The 20137-nt window shown below is 39.7% G+C and overlaps 1 protein-coding gene across 4 annotated transcripts in view; it reads right to left on the bottom strand.

Moving 5' to 3' along the window:
* The window catches only part of SLC22A15 (solute carrier family 22 member 15), a 91097-nt gene extending 82572 nt beyond the window's left edge, over positions 1-8525 (bottom strand). For 2 of the 4 annotated variants that reach the window (XR_004032686.1, XR_004032685.1), the window contains exon 1: positions 8315-8431. Coding sequence is in view for 2 of the 4 variants with exons in the window: in XM_003268033.3 (XP_003268081.1) it covers positions 8315-8401 (87 nt within the window). In the remaining 2 variants the exon portion in view is untranslated. Of the gene's footprint in view, positions 1-8314 lie in introns of all 4 variants that reach the window. The other 2 variants (XM_003268033.3, XM_030824777.1) reach the window with 2 other exon arrangements.
* Between the last annotated feature and the right edge of the window lie 11612 nt (positions 8526-20137).

Raw genomic sequence — 20137 nt, forward strand, 5'->3', positions numbered from 1 at the left:
TGCAGTTAGGCTAAACTTATTTTTTAAATTATTTCTTCAATAATAATTAAACTTACTGTAGCTTTTCTACATTTTAAACTTAAAATGTTTTAACTTTTTGACTCTTTTGTAGTAACACAGCTAAAAACACAAACACATTATATGGCTGTACAAAAATATTTTCTTTCTTTATATCCTTATTCTATAAGCTTTTTTCTATTTTTTAAAATTTTTTGAACTTATTTGTTAAAACCTAAGACACACATACATTAGCCTAGACCTACACAGAGTCAGGATCAATACCACTGTCTCTGCCTCCACATCTTGTCCCAATGGAAGGTCTTCAGGAAAACAACATCCTGAAGACATGGAACCCTCATCTCCTATCACACCATGCCTTCTTCTGGACTGTCTCCCAAAGAATCTGCCTGAGGCTGGTTTACAGTCAACTTTTTTTTGTAAGTAGAAGGAGTACACTCTAAAATAACAATTAAAAATATAGCATAGGAAATACTAGGCAATAGGAATTTTTCAGCTCCATTATGATCTTATGGGCCCAGTGTTGCATATGTGATTATTGCGACATCATTATGTGGGGCATGACTGTATATCCAAAGCTATAAATACAAGGTGGATTGTGATGAATGCTATATTAGCCATACTGGGAATGAAGTTCATGAAAGCACAAAGAATAGAGATGTGAACTCCAGCTAGGTGAATCAGGAAAAGGTTGTTAATGTGATATTTGAGCAGGTAGTAAAGGCTGCTAAGGAGTTAATGAAAACAAAACTCAGGAAAAGAAATTATTTGGTAAAAGCAATAGCCCAATCAGAGTCAGGAAAGTAAAGAATATTATCTTTACATAACTGGGAAGAATTATATGGCTAGCTCAGCTTTTCCCTAACTTCAGTCATCTGAGTACCCCTTGCCAGTTTTCACATGCCCATTTTCTGTCTGCTAGTATTTACTCAATAGTCTTCTTTAAAATCAATTCAAATGTTTTAATTTTAGTAAATTAACATAAAATAGAATTTTATATCAATACAGACATCACTTGGCAGGTGGAACTACAAAAATATGCACAATGTTAGAATGCCAAGTGTTAGCTGGTATGTTTTTATTTAAGGTGCGCCACAGGAGATATTTTCAGGCTAGATTTGGGAGAGGGGTGAAAGTGAAAGAGCAGCTGTTTTTGCATTTTATGCCCAGGTTGGGGCAGGTGCCTTAGTGCCTCACATAGCTTACCACTTATGTGCTGGTCCACCTCGTTGGCGTGGCACAGTCACGAGGCTGCAACCGCTCCACCTTCCCATGGATCCTCCTTCAGCTGCTCTGACTCCTTGCCCAGGTACATGTTTAATTCTATGATGAAAGGCAGCCACTTCATCAAGGTTGGAGGCAGGGAGAATGACACAGATTCCAGTCACTTCTGATGGGCTCCAGATCATATCTTCCCTTCTCGACTGCCTGTCCTGCAGACTTCAAGTTCCAACATCACACACAAAGACAACAGCCTTACAGGGCCTGCTGAACCAGCTCCCGCAACAGTATACAGTCAAATCTCCATAATGAATGATGCATCGATTATATATATATAATCTTATATAAACACACATACACACATGTGCGCGCACGCACACACACACACACATGCACACATCTCCATCCTAGGGGTCTTGCTTCTCCAGTAGAACTATGACTGACACAACATTAAACAAATAAGGCAAACTATCTGCATTTATTAAATCTGGAAGTAAGTACACGTGTGTTTGTGATATCACTCTCTGTATTTTTCCATCAGAAATGTCTCATAATTTTAAAAGAAGTTTTAAAAGAAAATGAATAAATACAATAAAACAGAATAATATTAAGTTCCAACTAGAAAACGTTTTCTACTGAAGCTCCTCTAATTCTTTCATTCTAGCTCATTCCCTTTGTTAAAACAGAAATATTTGGAAATGTTTTTAGAAGTGCTAACACCAAATGAGACTTTCCCTTTAGATAAACACGACTAAAGAAGGTTCCAGAAGGGCATAACTCTATCACTTTATTAAGAGTTAATGCTATTTAATACAATTTCCATATATCTACCATGCAGGCTATTCTGCAGAGAATGCAGAAAGAGATAGGATTAGAAATAACTGATGGATTACATAGAATCAAAAACAGAAGTGAAAAGATATCCCTAGAAAGAGGGCAGAAACATGTCTTCCTCTTGGACATGTTCCCTAACAGAGAAGGTATTTAAGATAGGTGAGGATGAAAAAAACTTTTGAAGTAAAAGGAAATGATGTTTAGAAAATTTACACCAAGTAACCTCTATTTTATGCATGAAGTTGGGACAAAAAGCATCTAGGTAGAACCATACGAATGGAATCAGGAGAAGTCTGGGCTTGAGAAGAGTGATAAACAATCAACTGGCAAGGAGTAAAGGTCAGAACAGAAGAAAGAACCAATACCATGGGCTGTGTGGGTTTGTGAACTTGAAAAAGAGGAAGCATAACATATGCAACACAAGAGAACTGAATAGCAAATTATAGTATAGCCATATATTGAAAGAGCATGCTACAGCCACTAAAAAATATGTAGTTGTTCCTTTACGTGCATAGCAAGGCATTCACAACATCGCTGAGAGACAAAATGCAGTTATGATGCACATTTCTGCAAAAAAGATGGATATACAATATTTATATAATAAAGAGTCTGGAAGGCTATACACCAAAATATGAGCATGCTTTACTTTAGGGTGGTAGAATCACTAGTGATTTGTATTAATTTCTATATTTTCTCTTTTTTCTACAATCATCATATGCCATTTGTTGAGTACTATATGATGTCCCATGAAGGCAGGTATCAGTTTGTATGAGTGTTTGGTCAAAGAAGTCAGGGAGGAGAGTCCCGAGCTGTGTGCATCTTTGGATTTGAGAGTCTTTTTCTTCTAAGGCAACCTCCAATTGTGGTGATGAACCAAGCTGGTATTCTGAAACCTAGGGTCAACACTGCCCCAAGGCCAATTAATTGCTGGGCATTGGGAAACTCCGAGAAATCCTAAACTTGCAAAACAAATTAAACTTTCGTGATCCAGCCATTTCCAAGCGCACAGTAGAGACTGACGGGTCATTTGCCTAATAACAATTGCCTAATAATGCCATCTTGCAGCAGAGTAGCACAGCATTCAAGCCTGGTGTTCTTTCTGCCAATTCACATTGCCTGTCTTCGTGACTTTAAGACTTTTTTTGTGCTATCTTGGAAGATAATACCTTCACTGTCAAGGCACAAGTCAAACAGCCATGGATGGCCTCGGAAGGCATTTGGCTGGGGGTTTGGGTGCTGCAGAGGCATCAGGCTAGTTGCTTCCCATGGAATGTCCTAATTCTTGAGACATCCAGGCTTAAAGGAGCTCCTTAACCCTTCTGGAGGCCTCCTGTATCTCTACCACCTCCCTGGAGGAAAATCTAACAGATCAGCAACTTTATCTGCTTTACACTAGGGGGCAGTGTCTGTCTATGGACAACAACAGTTTTCCTGAGGGTGTAGGGGCCAGTGTGGTTTTGGTTTCTTTGACCAAACCACTGTGTTTGTCTCTTTGCCCCACCCACCTAAACTGGTGAAAGGCAAAAGTTCCCAGATCACCATAAACCCTCAGGAGACCCAACCTCCAGGCCCCTGTGTGAGGGCTAATAGAAATAAAATTTGACAGTAGGAGCTGCATAAAACTTGCTCAAACTGGCAGAGAGTCCTGGTAAATGGCCACGTTTTGGAGTCATGAGAGGGTCTTAGTAAGACCATAGGTTCTCATCATGGCTGAAGCCTCGGTGATGGTGAGAACATCCTGGGGATGACAGCTGGTCTTTTATAATTGAACAAGGGCTTCACTAATGCTTATGGTGTGAACTTCATCACTTGCTTATGCCAGGGAGGTTAGAAGAACCAGCTATGATCTCAGCCATATCTCATCAAACCTAAGAATTTCCTGTGGAGGGACATGGTGCCACGTATAAGCAGATAGGGGAGGTAAGCTGTGATAGCATTCTACATGAAGTTTAACAAAACAGGCTGAATAAAACTCACTCTACCCTACCCTCCTGTGTTTAAAGGACCACAATTCACAGCCATAAGTGATTAAAGGAATATTGATTTATAAAAAAGAATGAACCATTATTCTCATACAGCAAACTATAGTATTCTCTCCTAGATACGCATATCTTCTTCCCTTTACCATCTTTTCACTTAAAAATATTTAATATGGAAAAGCAAAAAATAAGATTCATGAAACTACTATCACAATTAACAAATGATAATGGATGCAATCTCCTTTGTACCCTCTCCTAAGCCCACCCCTTCCCTTCCTTCCCAAGAGGCAACCAATCTCATGAATTGGGTGTGGATCTTTCTACTCCATGTTCTTATATTTCTATACTGTTTATATATATTTATGAAACAAATATAGTATTGGTTTATGTGTTTTTAAAATTTGTATTAAGAATATGTGTCACATAGTACACACTGTTCTGCTTTTTTTTCACTTAACATTGTTTTAGAAATTCCTCCATATAGTCGTATATAGATCTAGTTCATTTATTTCAGATGTTGTATTCTATTAAATTTATACCACATCTTATCCAGTCCTGTTTTGAAAGTCAGGTGGTTCTAACTTTTGTTATAATAGACAGTGTTGCAGTAAACATCTCACACATATCTCCCTATGCACATGCTCAAGGGACAATGTAGGATGTGTACCTAGGAGTTCAATGCTAGGTTTTAATTCTACTAGATGGTGCCAAATTGTTCTCTAAATGGGGTATAGTTTCTATTTCTCATTTCATCACACTTGTACTGTTAGATTGTTTAATGTTTGCTAATATAGCAAGTGTGAAATGGTATTTCATAGCCATTTTAATATGCCTGTCCCAGATGACCACTGAAGTTAAAACATCTTTTCGTGTGTTGACTATTACAGTTTCCTCTTCTGCAATCATTCCACTTTCTAAAATGCCGAGAAAAGCTATTTATTGCATGGATAATATTAATGCACCGGTCATTCAAGGATCTAAAAAATAAGGTTATTAAGAGTTTATATAAAAATAATGCATTCCTGAACACCAGAATCTAAGATGAGATTCATAGCACAGCATCACAATTTTGCTGGTGAATGCTTGTTATAGATTACATGTTCCTGATAGTAAATGGGGGTTTTAAATTCTGTGCAAATTATAATATAATGTATGATTCATGATTTTGAGGAAAATGACAAAGCAGGAGCCTCTGGCTTAGAACAAAGAAGTAACGTCCATTTTCATTTCATGTCTAAAGAAATCAAGAAACAACGAATTGTATTCCAACCCTCCTCCTCCAGAGAGCCTAGACAACAAGCAAACACATACACAAACACAAAATAGTGATGATGGCAGCAACTCGGAATCACCATCGGAAGAGAAACAGTAATAAGCTAAATAGAATTATTCCTATTTAAATATCACAGATAGCTCTGATCCTAGGGAGAGCAAGTACATTTTGATAGTAAGAATGTTTCTAACTGTAAAGCTTATTGCTTATTCATAAGTCAACCATTTTTACATAGGCAATCTTTATCCCTTCACCTTTTGTTTATGTACATTAATACCACATATCACCATTTTCAGGGCATTTGCATCTTATGCTGAGGAAAAATCTGCAAAATCTGCACCTGTTCTTTAGTTATCTCAAAGTTGAATGCTATTGAGATTCCAAAAATTGTGTTGGCAAGGAGTATGAGGCCAAGTCTCCTAGCCAAAGGAAACTGGATAGTGAGGTAACTTTTGATGATCTACATGATGGTACCAATAATTCAAGAAAACAGTTAACCAAAAACCCTTTAGAATTGGCTTTGCTATGTGGTTTTGTCCTCTTAGTTTGAACATGGATGTGTTTGGAGTAAAGGGAAAATCATTTTTAAAAATAATAATAATAGTCACAGAAGAAGGAAAATGTTAAAAGGCCTGTAAAGTTTCCACCTCTGTCCTTCTGGTTTCTGCCTCTCAGCTGGGGTTAATCATTATCAAATCGCAGATGGGGAGAAGGCTCCCACTGAAGCAGAGGCTCCCTCTCTCTAGCCTTGTGGCTGTGTTGTTGGTCTGCCCCTTCCTTGGGCAATGGTACGAAAACTCCTTTGATTTTAAAAGCAGACAAACCCCCTTTCATTTAAGGCAACTGTGTAAAAAGGGCTTCTTACTCTGCTGGGGAAAGCAAAACCTCACCCCCAAGAATGATGAAATCACCTGTGATACAACTGAGCAATGGGACTCCACAGTACTCCCACTCCACAGACCAGCTGCCCTAACCCAAAACATCTCCAACAACAGACTTGGTAGAGAGGTCTTTGGGGATATCCACTCTCATACCCAGGATAGCTCTGGGTGGCTCTACAACCACCTGGATCATGTATCTCAATGGGGTAACGGAGTCCTTAAAAACACGTAGCACGTGAAGGATTCACTTTTGCCTAGGCTGGCATCTCCTCCACTGGTATAGGCACAGCTACAGGGCATCTCCCCACCCACATCTACAAGATAAACAATCAGTCACTCAGCCCCAACACTCTAAGACCTGGTCCTTGTACCACAAATACTGACCATAAATCAGCCAAGGTTTAGTGAATGGTCATAGGCATGGGCTTGGAACTTTTTGATAGCAAACTCTAACTAACTGGGTCAACCATAAATAAAAGTAAGTTAGAGAAATTTAACAGGTCCTAAACCCAGAACACTGGCCTTTTTAGAACCTCACTCCACTGAAGACAAACTTACTCCAAGTTAGTGGATACTTGGCTAGGCAAATAAGAAAATGATAACAGGAAGTGAAGCATAGGGATAGAGAGATGGGGAGCTGGGATTGTTCAAGAAAGGAAGTATGTTCCTGGAATTCATGGCTGGAACAGAAAAAGGTTTTTCTCAAAGAAACTGTTATAAATAAAGATCAGGCATCATGGTTGCAATTCTTCTTTCTCTGTATTAAATACTCTTATCATTTAGCTTGAATGTTTTTTCTCCCTGGGGAAAGCTTGTTTAAAGCGAAAACAACGAGCTTAAAAGAACTTCAGAATACCACATATTCGTGAGCTGAGAACTGTTCGGCTAGAGAAAGAACTGACTCCATCATTTGAACCGTTTCTGGCTGATGATGAAATCAACTGAACTTCCAAACATTTTAATCAATAAGTCAACCCCTACCTTCCCCCATCTTCCTGTTGAGCCACTGCCTTATGCAAGCTTTAAGCAACTTGTGGACTGGTGGCTATATCCATGACCACTCTGTACTTCCTGCAGAATAACTATCATCACATGCTAACTAAATTACTTAACTGTCTGCCTGCCCACCCGCAGCCACTGGAATGCAAGCTCCTGAGGGCAGTGAATGATTTGTCCACCATGGCATCCCTATGTTCAGCACATCCTAGCCCGTATTAAACGTGTTGACTAAAGGAAAGAGTAAAATGGCTGGTTCACAGCAAATACTAAGAAAGGATTTGTGAATGAAATGCCTCTGGCATACTGAGAGAAGGGACTAATGTCAAATGAGCCATTTAAGTTGGTGAAGGACTAATCCTTGCCTGGCGCAGTTAATCGGTAGCGACCTTCCGCATATGGAATCGATATTTTGAGGCTGGGGTGTACAAGTAGGTTCTGAGAATTCTTTATAATGAAGAAGTGATTCTATTTGATAACCACACATGGTAGATGGCACTATTCGGCTTACGGGAGTCTCAGCCCAAGGCTGGCGCAGGGCCGAATGAGCCAGCAGAACTTCGACCAGAGGGAAATAAATCCTATGCTTTCAAAGCCCCTAGAAGAGTAAGCCCCCTCAAGCCCAGGAAAAGGGGCAGAGGATACCCGGCGCATAGAGAGGCGATCCTAGACACAACCTTTTGTCTGCAGATTATCAAGACTGTGTCCTAGATTCCAAGGTGACAGTGCCACAGGTAGGGTAACAATTCTCTTCATATTTGTAGCGTGTTACAGGCAACAGCGTAGGGCAGGTAACACAATTTTGCATCCCTCCTTAACCAGCATGGCGGCTGAGGAACCTACCCCACAACACGCTCCTTCCACCACTCAAGGTGGCGGGGTGGAGGGCCCGGCAGAACCTAAGAGGCTCTGAGGCCGGCCGGCGACCTTGACGCTGCCGGCCGGGCCCAGGCCACCGCGCGGCGACTCGCCCCTACCCCACCCCGATGCTCGCCACACCTCGGTGTTTGCAGAGCCTCGGCCTCGGCCCCGGCGGTCTGGGAGCGGACGCCTAGCCCTGGGCCGGGCGGCCCTGAACAGGGAAGTGCGGCTGCGGGGCCGCGGGGACTTACCTGCAGCAGCACGGCCAGCAGGAAGCACAAGTACATCTGGTAGATGCCCATCTCCCCCACCGCCTGGAACGCCTCCTCCACCTCCATGGCGGGCCGCGCGCACGAACCCCGCCACCCCGCCGCCCGCTCAGGCGCGGCCCTCCCGCCCAGCGCGGCAATCCCTGGGCGCCCGGCACCGGCTTGGACTCGCCGGGGCGGGGATGGAAGCGCGGGCGGCGGGGCCGGGGCGGGGCGCCTGCGCGGGCGGCGGGGCTGTCAGGCTCGAGAGGTGGACGCGGGGCGGGGAGCGGGGAGCGGAGCCGGACTACGCGGGGCGAGGGGCGAGGAGGGCGTTCGAGATCCGGGGCTGGATGCCCTGGACCCGGGCCTCTGGACTTCCTGTTTAAAAAAAAAAAATGGTGTTTTGGTGATGTTTTGTTTCGAGAGGGACCGCTATCTGCGCCTTAAAGTGAGGAAAGAGGAAGTGGGCAGGGCTGAGGGCCTGAGAAGAAACATCGGGACCGCGTCCGCGTGTGACCCAGGGCTCTGCCTACAGGGGACCCCGCAGCTGGCGGGCGGCCTGGCGGCTCTCAGCAATGCCTGTCGTTTTGCCCAAACCAGTTTAATGCGGGGACTTGGGGAGCCCTAGAGCCTTCAGAGGAAAGTGCTGTCTGTGCAGCATTTCTTTCCAGTCCTACTCTGTGCTAGCCATGGGTGAAGTACACTGGGGCAAGCAAATTCTTGTAAAACCGTCGGATACATTTGCTTATAGAAGTATGCACGAGGTACAAAGGAAGTGCAAAAGACGAAGGATTAATCTGTGGGGCAGGAGGTGATGGCTGCCAAAGCATTTAAAGGATAAACGGCAGTTTGTCAGGTGGAAATTAAAAAAAAAAAAAAAAAAAGCATGGCAGGGCCAAGGGACGCTGGACACCTGCGTTAGTCCCCTCATGCCTCCACCTCCTAACCTCATTTTCTTCTTTGTTTATTATGTGTTGTCTTTTTTAACAGCTGCATAGTATTCCATTGTCTAGACCATGACTCCTAGTTTAACATTGAATAGAAATGGCGACCAGCTAGTGTCCTTGACCGGCCAGCATCCTTCTTATGCTTCCAAAATTTTCCGTTAATTGTGATGTCTGTTGCAGCATATTGGTAGCTAGGCTTTACTGGTCAGCTGCTTTCTTTTTTTAGCAATTAAATGAATGCTCACTGTAATTGAATTTATCAGTAGGTTGGAAACTGTAAACTCTATAAACTCTAAGATTTTTTTCTCTCTCATTAAGGAAACGTTTTCTGTATAAGTACTATTAATAGTTTAAAAAGTTTCTTTCTTTGGCTGTTTCCTACGAATCCTCATTGTTAATAAATGCTGAAGTTTAACAAGTGCCTTTTGCATTTATTGACATGATCCTATTGTTTTTCTTCTTGAATCTGATAATTGGGTACATTATGGTAACCGTTTTTTTGATATTGAACTTTACTGGAATAAATCCTATTAATACTTGTTCATGATCTTGCTATTTATTGCCAAATTTAATTTGCTAGTGTTTTGTCTAGGGACTTTACATCTGTGACTAGCGAACTAGGCCTATAATTTTCTTCCTGATGCTCATGTCTAGATTTGGCAGTAAGATTTTATAGTGCTTTCATAACATGAGTGTGAGTGTTTGGTAAAACTCTCCTGCAACCATCTAGACTTAGCTTGTTTTGCAGGAGGAGCCTCTTTATTATAGATTTATAGATATGGGTAAAGATAGATAGATGTATATAACTAGATATATTTGTATGTCTTTGCATTTCTTCTTGAACCACTTTTTTTTTAAGAAATGTTTCTATTTTATCTAGTTTAGAAATTGTTTTTGGAAAAAACTTGTTCACATTGTTCTGCTGGGGTTTTTAAAGATAAGGGTCTGTGTTTATGTCCCATTTTTCGTTCTGAATAGTGTTCATCTTTATTGTTCCAATCTTATCAGTCTTGCCAGAGGTTTGTCTACTTTATTATTTTTTAAATAATTAGTTTTGTAAATTTTTTTCTTTTTTATTTCATGGATTATATGAATTATTTCCTTTTTTTTTTTTTCTTTTGTTACTCTGTAATTCTTTTACTAGCCACATGACTTGAAAGTTTAGCTTCTTTGCTTCTAATATTTCTTTTTGAAGAATAATTATATGTGGCTGGGCTCAGTGGCTCACACCTGTAATCCCAGCACTTTGGGAGGCCAAAACAGGTGGATCACCTGAGGTTAGGAGTTCAAGTCCAGCCTGGCAAACGTGGTGAAACTCTGTCTCTACTAAAAATAAAAAAATTAGCTGGACATGGTGGCACAGGCCTATAGTCCCAGCTACTCAGGAGGCTGAGGCAGGAGAATCACTTGAAATTGGGAGGCAAAGGTTGCAGTGAGCTGAGATTGCGCCATTACACTCCAGCCTGGGCAACAGAGCAAGACTCCATCTCAAAAATAAATAAATAAATAAATAAATAAATAAATAAAATAATTATATTTAAGGTTGTACTTACCTTTCTATAGGACTTTGCTCCATCCGACAAGTTTTGTCATGTGGTACTTTTGTTGTCTTTGCTTTTAAATATTTAATGTCGTAATTTCTTCTTTAACCAATGAGCTATTTTTAGTGCATTTTTTGTTTCCAATTAAAGGTTGCTATTTTTTTTACCATCTTTTTAGTGTTGTTTATAATTTATATGCTTTGTAGACAGAGATTATATTAAACGTTGGAAATTGTTTTAATTTTTTGTGACCTAATATGTGATTTTTTCTTTCTTTTTTTTTTTTTTTTGACAGTGTCTTTCTCTGTCACCCAGGCTGGAGTGCAGTGGCTTGATCACATCTCACTGCAGCCTTAACCTCCCCAGCTCAGGTGATCCTTCCACCTCAGCCTCCCAGATAGGTAGAACTATAGGCACACACCACCATGGCTAATTTTTATTTTTTGTAGAAATGGGGTTTTGCCATGTTGCCCAAGTTGATCTCAAACTCCTGACCTCAAGTGATCCACCCGCCTCAGCCTCTCAGAGTGCTGGGATTATAGCTGTAAGTCACCATGCCCAGCCTCTAGCCTTTTTTTTTTTTTTTAATGTTCCACGTATATTGAAAATAACATATATTCTCCACTTGTTGTGTGCAAGATTCTCTAACTATTAATCAAACTTGTTGATCTAATTTTATTCAAGTAGTCTATATTATTACTTAATTTTTCTGTGCTGAATGTACCAGTTTTTAATAAATATATCAAAATTTTCCAAAATTAATATCGTTTTTGAGTTCATCAAGTTCTCTTTTTATCTCTGTGTGCTCATAAAGGTACTAACTGAATCTTTTTTATTGTGATGAAATAGCTCTTTTTAGTGCTTTTGGTTTTTTTTATTTTGTCTCATATCAATATTGTTGCATCACCTTTTCTGTTGTTTGTATTTTCCTTGTAATCTTTTTATTCTTATATCGTCTTTTTATGTTCATCCTTTAAGTTTCTTTCTGCTTAAGGCATATATCTTAGTCTATTTTGGCTCCTATAACAAAATACCTTAGATTGGGTAATTCATAAACAACAGAAATTTATTGCTCACAGTTCTGGAGGCGGGCCCGTCTAAAATCAAGGCACCGGTAGATTTGGTGTCTGAAGAAGGACTGCTCTCTGCTTCAAAGATGTCACCTTCTTGTCGCATCCTTGCAGTAGGAGGACAAGAGAGCTCTCCGGAGTCTTTTATGGAAGCATTAATCCCATTCATGAGGGTGGAGCCCTCATGATTTAATCACTTCTCAAGGGCCCTACTTCTTAATACTATCACATTTGGTATTAGGTTCCAACACTAATTTAGGGAGACACTGCTGTCATTTGAATGTTTCCCCTCCAAAATTCAGATGTTCTCAATGCAAGAGTATTGGGAGGTGTGTAGTGACCCTAGCCAGTGAGAAGTGAAGTGGGTACTGCTACTAGCAAAGCAACCAGGCAGGGTTGCCCTGTTGGGTTTTAGACTTACTTAGGACCTGTTACCCCTTTCTTCTTTCCTATTTCTCCCTTTTGGAATAGGAGTGTCTATCCTATGCCTGTACACTATTGTGTTTTGAAAGCACATAACTTGTTTGATTTCACAAGTTTACAGCTGGGGAGGAATTTGCCTCAGGATGAACCATGCATTGGTTCCCATATCTCTGGACTTTAGACTTTATAAAGTTGATGCTGGAATGAGCTAAGATTTTAGGGGCTATTGACGTGAAATAAATGTATTTTTGTGTGAGAAGGACATGAATTTGGGTGAGGGGGCAGGGGCAGAATGCTATGGTTTGAATATGTTTCCCTCCAGAATTCAGACATTTCTAATGCAACAGTATTGGGAAGTGTGGCCTTTGGGAAGTAAATTACTCATGAGGGCTCTGCCCTCATAAATGGGATTAGGTGCCCTTACAAAATGGCATGACAAGGGAATTTGTCCCGTTTGCCCTTCCACCTTCTGCCAAGTGAGGATATAATGTTCCTCCTCTTTGGACAGTGCAGCCCTCACCAGACAACAAACCTGCTAGCACCTTAATCTTAGGCTTCCCAGCCTCTAGAACTGTAATAAACAAATTTATTTTCTTTATAAATGACCAAGTCAGTGATATTCGGTCAGAGTAGCACAGACAGACTAAGACAGACACTAACATTCAGACCATAGCAGCATGTTTATGAAAGGAGGACTTCTTTTTTCCATCCAGGTTGATAGTGTCTGTCTTTTATTCATTTTATTTATTTATTTATTTATTTTTTATTTATTTATTTATTTATTTTTTGAGACAGAGTCTCACTCTGTCACCAGGCTGGAGTGCAGCAGCACGATCTCGGCTTACTGCAACCTCCGACTCCCTGGTTCAAGTGATTCTCCTGCCTCAGCCTCCTGAGTAGCTGGAATTACTAGCATATGCCACCAGGCTCAGCTAATTTTTGTATTTTTAGTAGAGACAGGGTTTCACCGTGTTGGCCAGGATGGTCTCAATCTCCTGACCTCATGATCCACCTGCCTTGGCCTCCCAAAGTGCTGGGATTAGAGGCGTGAGCCACCGTGCCCGGCCATCTCTGCCTTGTAATAGATGAGTTAAATCCATTTATATTTATTGGGAGCAGTATATCAGAAATTATTTCTACCAACTTATTTTGTTTTCTGTTTATCATCTTCTTTTTCCTTTCTGGCCATCTGTTAGATTGTTAAAGCTATTTTATACTGCCTCTCTCTCTTTTGCTCTTCTGAAGAGCTACAGATTATTATTATTTTCATAGCTCTTCCGACATTTTTAACATTCATAGAATTATGCAGTTTTCTACAGTGTTTATAATTATATAATATATCTCTCTCCTTATCAAACTGGGTAAAAACGTACACAAGATTCCAAGGGTACTGTATCTGAGAAAACTTAGAAGGACCTAAAAATGTTGTGTTCTGGAAAACTTTGTTAGTTGACGATCATGATGCCAAAAACACTGATGTAGAAGATTCATGTGAAGTTTTACTTTCATTGTTAAGCAAAATTATCCTAAACTTGGAAATAATAAGATAGCAAGAAGAGGTGGGTGTGGTTTTTTGTTTGTTTGTTTGTTTTCTTGAGATGGAGTCTCGGTCACCCAGGCTAGAGTGCAGTGGTGCCATCTTGGCTCGCTGCAACCTCCGCCTCCCAGGTTCAAGCGATTCTCATTCCTCAACCTCCCAAGTAGCTGGGATTACAGGCACATGCCACCATGCTTGGCTAATTTTTTATTTTTAGTAGAGACCATGTTGCTCTTGAGCTCCTGTTGACCAGGCTGCTCTGGAACTCCTGACCTCAGGTGATGCGCCTGCCTCAGCCTCCCAAAGTGCTGGGATTACAGGCGTGAGCCACTGTGCCCAGCCGTGGGTGTGTTTTGTAATGCAGTAATGGAGCATTGTTTAACAGGTCTGCCCCCAGGATTATTTAATTCTGTAGGAGAATGTTCCTGCATTTGACTTTACTATTTACTATATTAATAAGAGCTCAGGCACTGTGCAGTGAGTTGTCAACTTACAGATTTTTTTAGTATGTGGTGTAGAGATGTAAGTGATTATGTTCAGTAAGAAGGATAATCTATGATTTCATTACCCTGTAGGACATTAATGGGTTTTGTGTCTAATCTAGCAATCCTATTCTAGCATTCTTTTTTGTGTGTAAATAATAATTTCTTCAAATGCTCTTAGAACCAGTTTATCATCCTGCTGGTTCCCTCATCAATTATTGAATGGAATAAAAGCTTTGACATAGATTCATTCTATATTGGTAAGAGAGTCATGTTTTTAACTTTTCGAGGATTTTTCTTTGACATCATGATGTGTTTGAGTGAAAAAAATATAAATTAATATTTTATATGACATACAATTAACAAATTAAGTGTTAATTAGATATTGGATTAGTTCATCTTACTCCCTAAAAATATGTTTTTAAGTGGGTCAAAAACTCTTCTACATATTCAGTGTTTATTTACCTTGCATTGGGATCTATATGCCAGAAGTAATTGATGATTCTGAGAACAGAAAGTGCAATCTGAAATGACGTCTGATGAATTGACAGAGACCAGGAAGGGGCTGGAACTTTTTCCTGCAGGTGATGGGAACCACTGAAGCTTCTTAAGTCGGAGTGATGTGAGTTTTAAAAGATGATTTGGCAGCAGCGGAAAATGCATATAACACCAGTTAAGACGTTATTGTAATGGGCCAAACAGGACTCAATGAGGGCTTAAAACAGAACAATGATAACAGGAATGGAAAAATGAAGTCAAATTTAAGATAAAAATCAGCAAAATTGACATTTTGCAGGTGCAAAAAAGGGAGAAATCATGAACAACTCCCATGTTTAGTCATTGTAGCCAGACTTGGGGAGTGGAGGTGCTATTAACTGAGACAGGGAACACAGAAGTTGGATTAGGTTTGTGGTGGCAGGTTGAGGAGCCTACAAGAAGAACGGTGGGGCTGACAGGCATTGCTCCTTTAAATGGTCATTGCCCCTTTAAGATTCTGCCCTTCCCCCTTAACCCACCCAGGCCCCTGCTGGATTTCCTTGCCCTAATTTACAGTCAGCACCAAAGCTTCTGAGCATGCGCTCGAGGAAGAGCTGGACTAATTAAAGCTCTCCTGAGGTTCAAGGTATTGCATCTGTGGCTCTTAGCAAAGAGTTCCATTTTTGAGAGCATATTTTCTCCAGCTAACCATTTTTTCTCATTTTTCTTTTTAAATCTTTTTCTTCCATAACTTTATATTATCTGTATCTTTTTTATCACTGAAGAATAATTAACATCTGGGTTTTTTCTTTTAATAATAAAAAATTAAAATAATGTTTTCAATACAGCGTCTATCAAAGATACTGTTTGATCCATGAGAGAAAAAAAATTTATTTGGTCAGTTACATAAATCTTGGGAGCAAATATAATCAATCACGATCATGTTCTTTTTTTTTAATTACAGAACCTGTGCACCTTACTACTGTGTCGTCTTTTGTTTCATTGGTAATTTGGTGTCCCAGATGGCTACTGAAATTTGGTGTGTAAGATAATAGACTTTCTGGATGTCACATATTGTTAGAAATCCTTGGAAATCAGTGTTCTATCCCAGCCTAAATGCACTGTCTTTTAAAGAAAAATCTGAAGAACATTTCTCCCTCTTCATAAGCCTTCATTCATGCCGAGATAACACTTTATAGTTAGAATGTCACAGCACCATACCTTAATAAAGATAGCTAAAGTACATATACCTCTGTCAACATTAAGTTGATATAAACATAGCAAATATGATGGGAAGAAGCAAATAACAAAGGAGTCAGGAGATTTTGCGGGTAGATGCCTGGGAAGAAGGAACAAAAGACAAAGGGAAGAGAAATAAAAAGAAAATGGAGTTAGCAGTGAGGTGGACGTCATCTGTTCTAACAAACCGACAACGGTCATTCAAAAAGATTGTTAAGTGGGTGAAAAACATACTTAAAAAGATCTATATTTAATATGGAGAAATTGGCCATTTCCATGTCTCAAACCTTAGCAATAAAACAAAAGAGTATAAATAGGTATAAAATTCAGGAAGTTAAGGTAGAGAGATATGAAATATGAGGAAAATTAACCATCAATTATATTTGAATTTAGATAGTAGAGTGTATTGCTTGCTAAGAGTCCAATTTTACATGTTGTCCAAGAGGCACTAAGCTTAGATAATAGTGCATTCATTTAATTCAACAGATTCATTCCTGAGTGCCCATATTTAATGAAAATGTCAGCGTTGTTACTGTTTTTGTTGCTGTTGCTGATGCTATTTCTTACATGGGAGAGTTATATAACTAGGGAATACTGAGTGACATGATGAATTTGCTATATTCATGGAGTCAATAAATAGAGTGATTCAGTAGACTGGATGAAAAACTTGGCCTATGCAGGCACAAATGCCTCACAGGTTCCCAGGATTAAAATATAGATGCTTATTGGAACTTCTAGAACCACTTCTATTGGTTGAGTATTGCACAAAGATGACAATGACATATATCAAGAATCTCAAAGCCAACTGGGCTTTCTAAATTAAAACCAGCAATTTGCATTGCTTTTTTTTCCATTTTTATTTATTTTTATTTCTGTTTTTTATTTTTCCATAAGGTATTGGGGTACAGGTGATATTTGGTTACATGAGTAAGTTCTTCAGCGGTGATCTGTGAGATTTTGGTGCACCCATCACCCAGGCAGTATACACTGCACCTCATTTGTAGTCTTCTATCCCTCGACCCCCTCCCACTCTTTCACCCCAAGTCCCCAAAGTCCATTGTATCATTCTTATGCCTTTGCATCCTCATAGCTTAGCTCCCACATATCAGTGAGAACATATGATGTTTGGTTTTGCATTCCTGAGTTGCTTCACTTAGAATAATAGTCTCCAATCTCATCCAGGTCACTGCAAATGCCATTAATTCATTTCTTTTTATGGCTGACTAGTATTACATCAAATATGTACACCACAATTTCTTTATTCACTCATTGATTGATGGGCATTTGCATTGGTTCCACGATTTTGCAGTTGTGAATTGTGCTGCTATAAACCTGCGTGTGCAAGTATCTTTTTTGTATAATGACTCCTTTTCCACTGGGTAGATACCCAGTAGTGGGATTGCTGGATCAAATGGTAGTTCTACTTTTAGTTCTTTAAGGAATCTCCACACTGTTTTCCATATGTAGGTGGGGATGTACTAGTTTACATCCCCACTAGCAGTGTAGAAGTGTTCCCTGATCACTGCACCCACGCCAACATCTACTGTTTTTTAATTTTTTTATTATGGCCATTCTTGCAGGAGTAAGGTGGTATCACATTGCGGTTTTGATTTGCATTTCCCTGATCATTAGTGATATTGAGCATTTTGTTTGTTTGTTTGTTTGTTTTTTTGAGACGGAGTCTTGCTCTGCTGCTCTGTTGCTCTGTTGCCCAGGCTGGAGTGCAGTGGCGCAATCTCCACTCACTGCAAGCTCCGCCTCCCAGGTTCACGCCATTCTCCTGCCTCAGCCTCCCCAGTAGCTGGGACTACAGGTGCCCACCACGATGCCCAGCTAATTTTTTTGTATTTTTAGTAGAGACAGGGTTTTTGCTTTCTTGAAGATCAGTTTGCTGTAAGTATTTGGGTTTATTTCTGGGTTCTCTATTCTGCTCCATTGGTCTATGTACCTATTTTTATACCACTACCATGCTGGCTTGTTGACTATGGCCCTGCAGTATAGTTTGTAATCAGGTGGTGTGATGCCTCCAGATTTGTTCTTTTTGCTTAGACTTGCTTTGGATATGTGGGTTTTTTTTTGGTTCCATATGAATTTTAGAATTGTTTTTTCTAATTTTGTGAAGAATGATGTTGGTATTTTGATGGGGATTGCATGGAATTTGTAGATTGCTTTTGGCAGTGTGGTCATTTTCACAATATTGATTCTACCTATCCATGAGCATGGGATGTGTTTTCATTTGTTTGTATTGTCTATGATCTCTTTCAGCAGTGTTTTGTAGTTTTCCTTGTAGAGGCTTTTGACTCCTTGGCTAGGTATATTCCTAAATATTTTATTTTTTTGGCAGCCTTTGAAAAAGGGGCTGAGTTCTTGATTTGATTCTCTGCTTGGTCGCTGTTGTATAGAAGAGCTACTGATTTGTGTACATTAATCTTGTATCCAGAAACGTTGCTGAGTTATTTTATTAGTTCTAGGAGCTTTCTGGAGGAATCTTTAGGGTTTTCAAGGTAAATGATCATATGGTCAGCAAACAGTGACAGTCTGACTTCCTTTTACTGATTTGGATGCCCCTTATTTCTTTCTCTTGTCTGACTGCTCTGGCTAGGACTTCCAGTATTATGTTGTAGAGGAGTGGTGAGAGTGGGCATTGTTACCTTGTTCCAGTTCTCAGAGAAAATGCTTTCAACTTTTCCCCACTTGGTATTATGTTGGCTGTGGGCTTGTCGCAGATGGCTTTTATTACATTGAGGTATGTACCTCATATGACAGTTTTGCCGAGAGTTTTAATCATAAAGTGATGCTGGATTTTGTCAAATGCTTTTTCTGCATCTATTGAGATGATAGTGTGATTTTTGTTTTTAATTCTGTTTATGTGGTGTACCACATTTACTGACTTGCATATTAAACCATCGCTGCATCCCTAGTATGAAACCCACTCGATCGTGGTGGATTATCTTTTTGATATGTTGTTGGATTTGGTTAGCTAGTATTTTATTAAGGATTTTAGCATCTATGTTCATCAAGGATATTGGTCTGTAGTTTTCTTTTTTGGTTTTGTCCTTTCTGGTTTTGGTATTAGGGTAATGCTAGCTTCACAGAATGAATTAGGGAGGGTTCCTTCTTTCTCTATCTTGTGGAATAGTGTCAAAAGGATTGGTACCGATTCTTCCTTGAATGTCTGGTAGAATTCTGCTGTGAATCCATCTGGTCTCAGGCACTTTTTGTTGGTAACTTTTTTTTTTTTTTGAGACAGAGTTTCGCTCTTGTTGCCCAGGCTGGAGTGCAATGGTGCGAACTCGGCTCACTGCAACCTCCATCTCCTGGGTTCAAGCGATTCTCCTGCCTCAGCCTCCCAAGTAGCTGGGATTACAGGCACGCACCACCACACCCAGCTAAATTTGTATTTTTAGTAGAGATGGGGTTTCACCATGTTGGTCAGGGTGGTCACTAACAGTAATTTTTTAATTACCATATCAATCTCACTGCTTGTTATTAGTCTTTTCAGAGTATCTAATTTTTCCTGATTTAAGCTAGGAGGGTTTTATTTTTCCAGGAATTTATCCATCTCTTCTAGGTTTTTTAGTTTATATATGTAAAGGTGTTCATAGTAGCCTTGAATGATCTTTTGTATTTCAGTGGTGTCAGTTATAATATCTCCTGTATCATTTCTTAATGAGGTTATTTGGATTTTCTTTCTTCTTTTCTTGGTTAACCTTGCTAATGGTCTATCAATTTTATTTATCTTTTCAAAGAACCAGCTTTTTGTTTCATTTACCTTTTGTATTTTTTTGTGTGTTTCAGTTTCATTTAGTTCTGCTCTGATCTTGATTATTTTTGTTTTCTTCTGCTGGGTTTGGGTTTGGTTTGTTCTTGTTTCTTTAGTTCTTTGAGGTGTGACCTTAGAATGTCAGTTAGTGCTCTTTCAGTCTTTTTGATATAGGCATTTGGTGTTACGATTGTTCCTCTTAGCACCACCTTTGCTGTATCCCAGAGGTTTTGATAGGTTGTGTCATTAGTGTCATTCAGTTTGAATAATTTTTTAATTTCCATCTTGATTTTGTTTTTGACCCAATGCTCATTCAGAAGCAGGTTATTTAATTTCCATGTATT

The sequence above is a fragment of the Nomascus leucogenys genome, chromosome 12 (genome assembly GCF_006542625.1).
Source record: "Nomascus leucogenys isolate Asia chromosome 12, Asia_NLE_v1, whole genome shotgun sequence".
NCBI classification, from domain to species: domain Eukaryota; kingdom Metazoa; phylum Chordata; class Mammalia; order Primates; family Hylobatidae; genus Nomascus; species Nomascus leucogenys.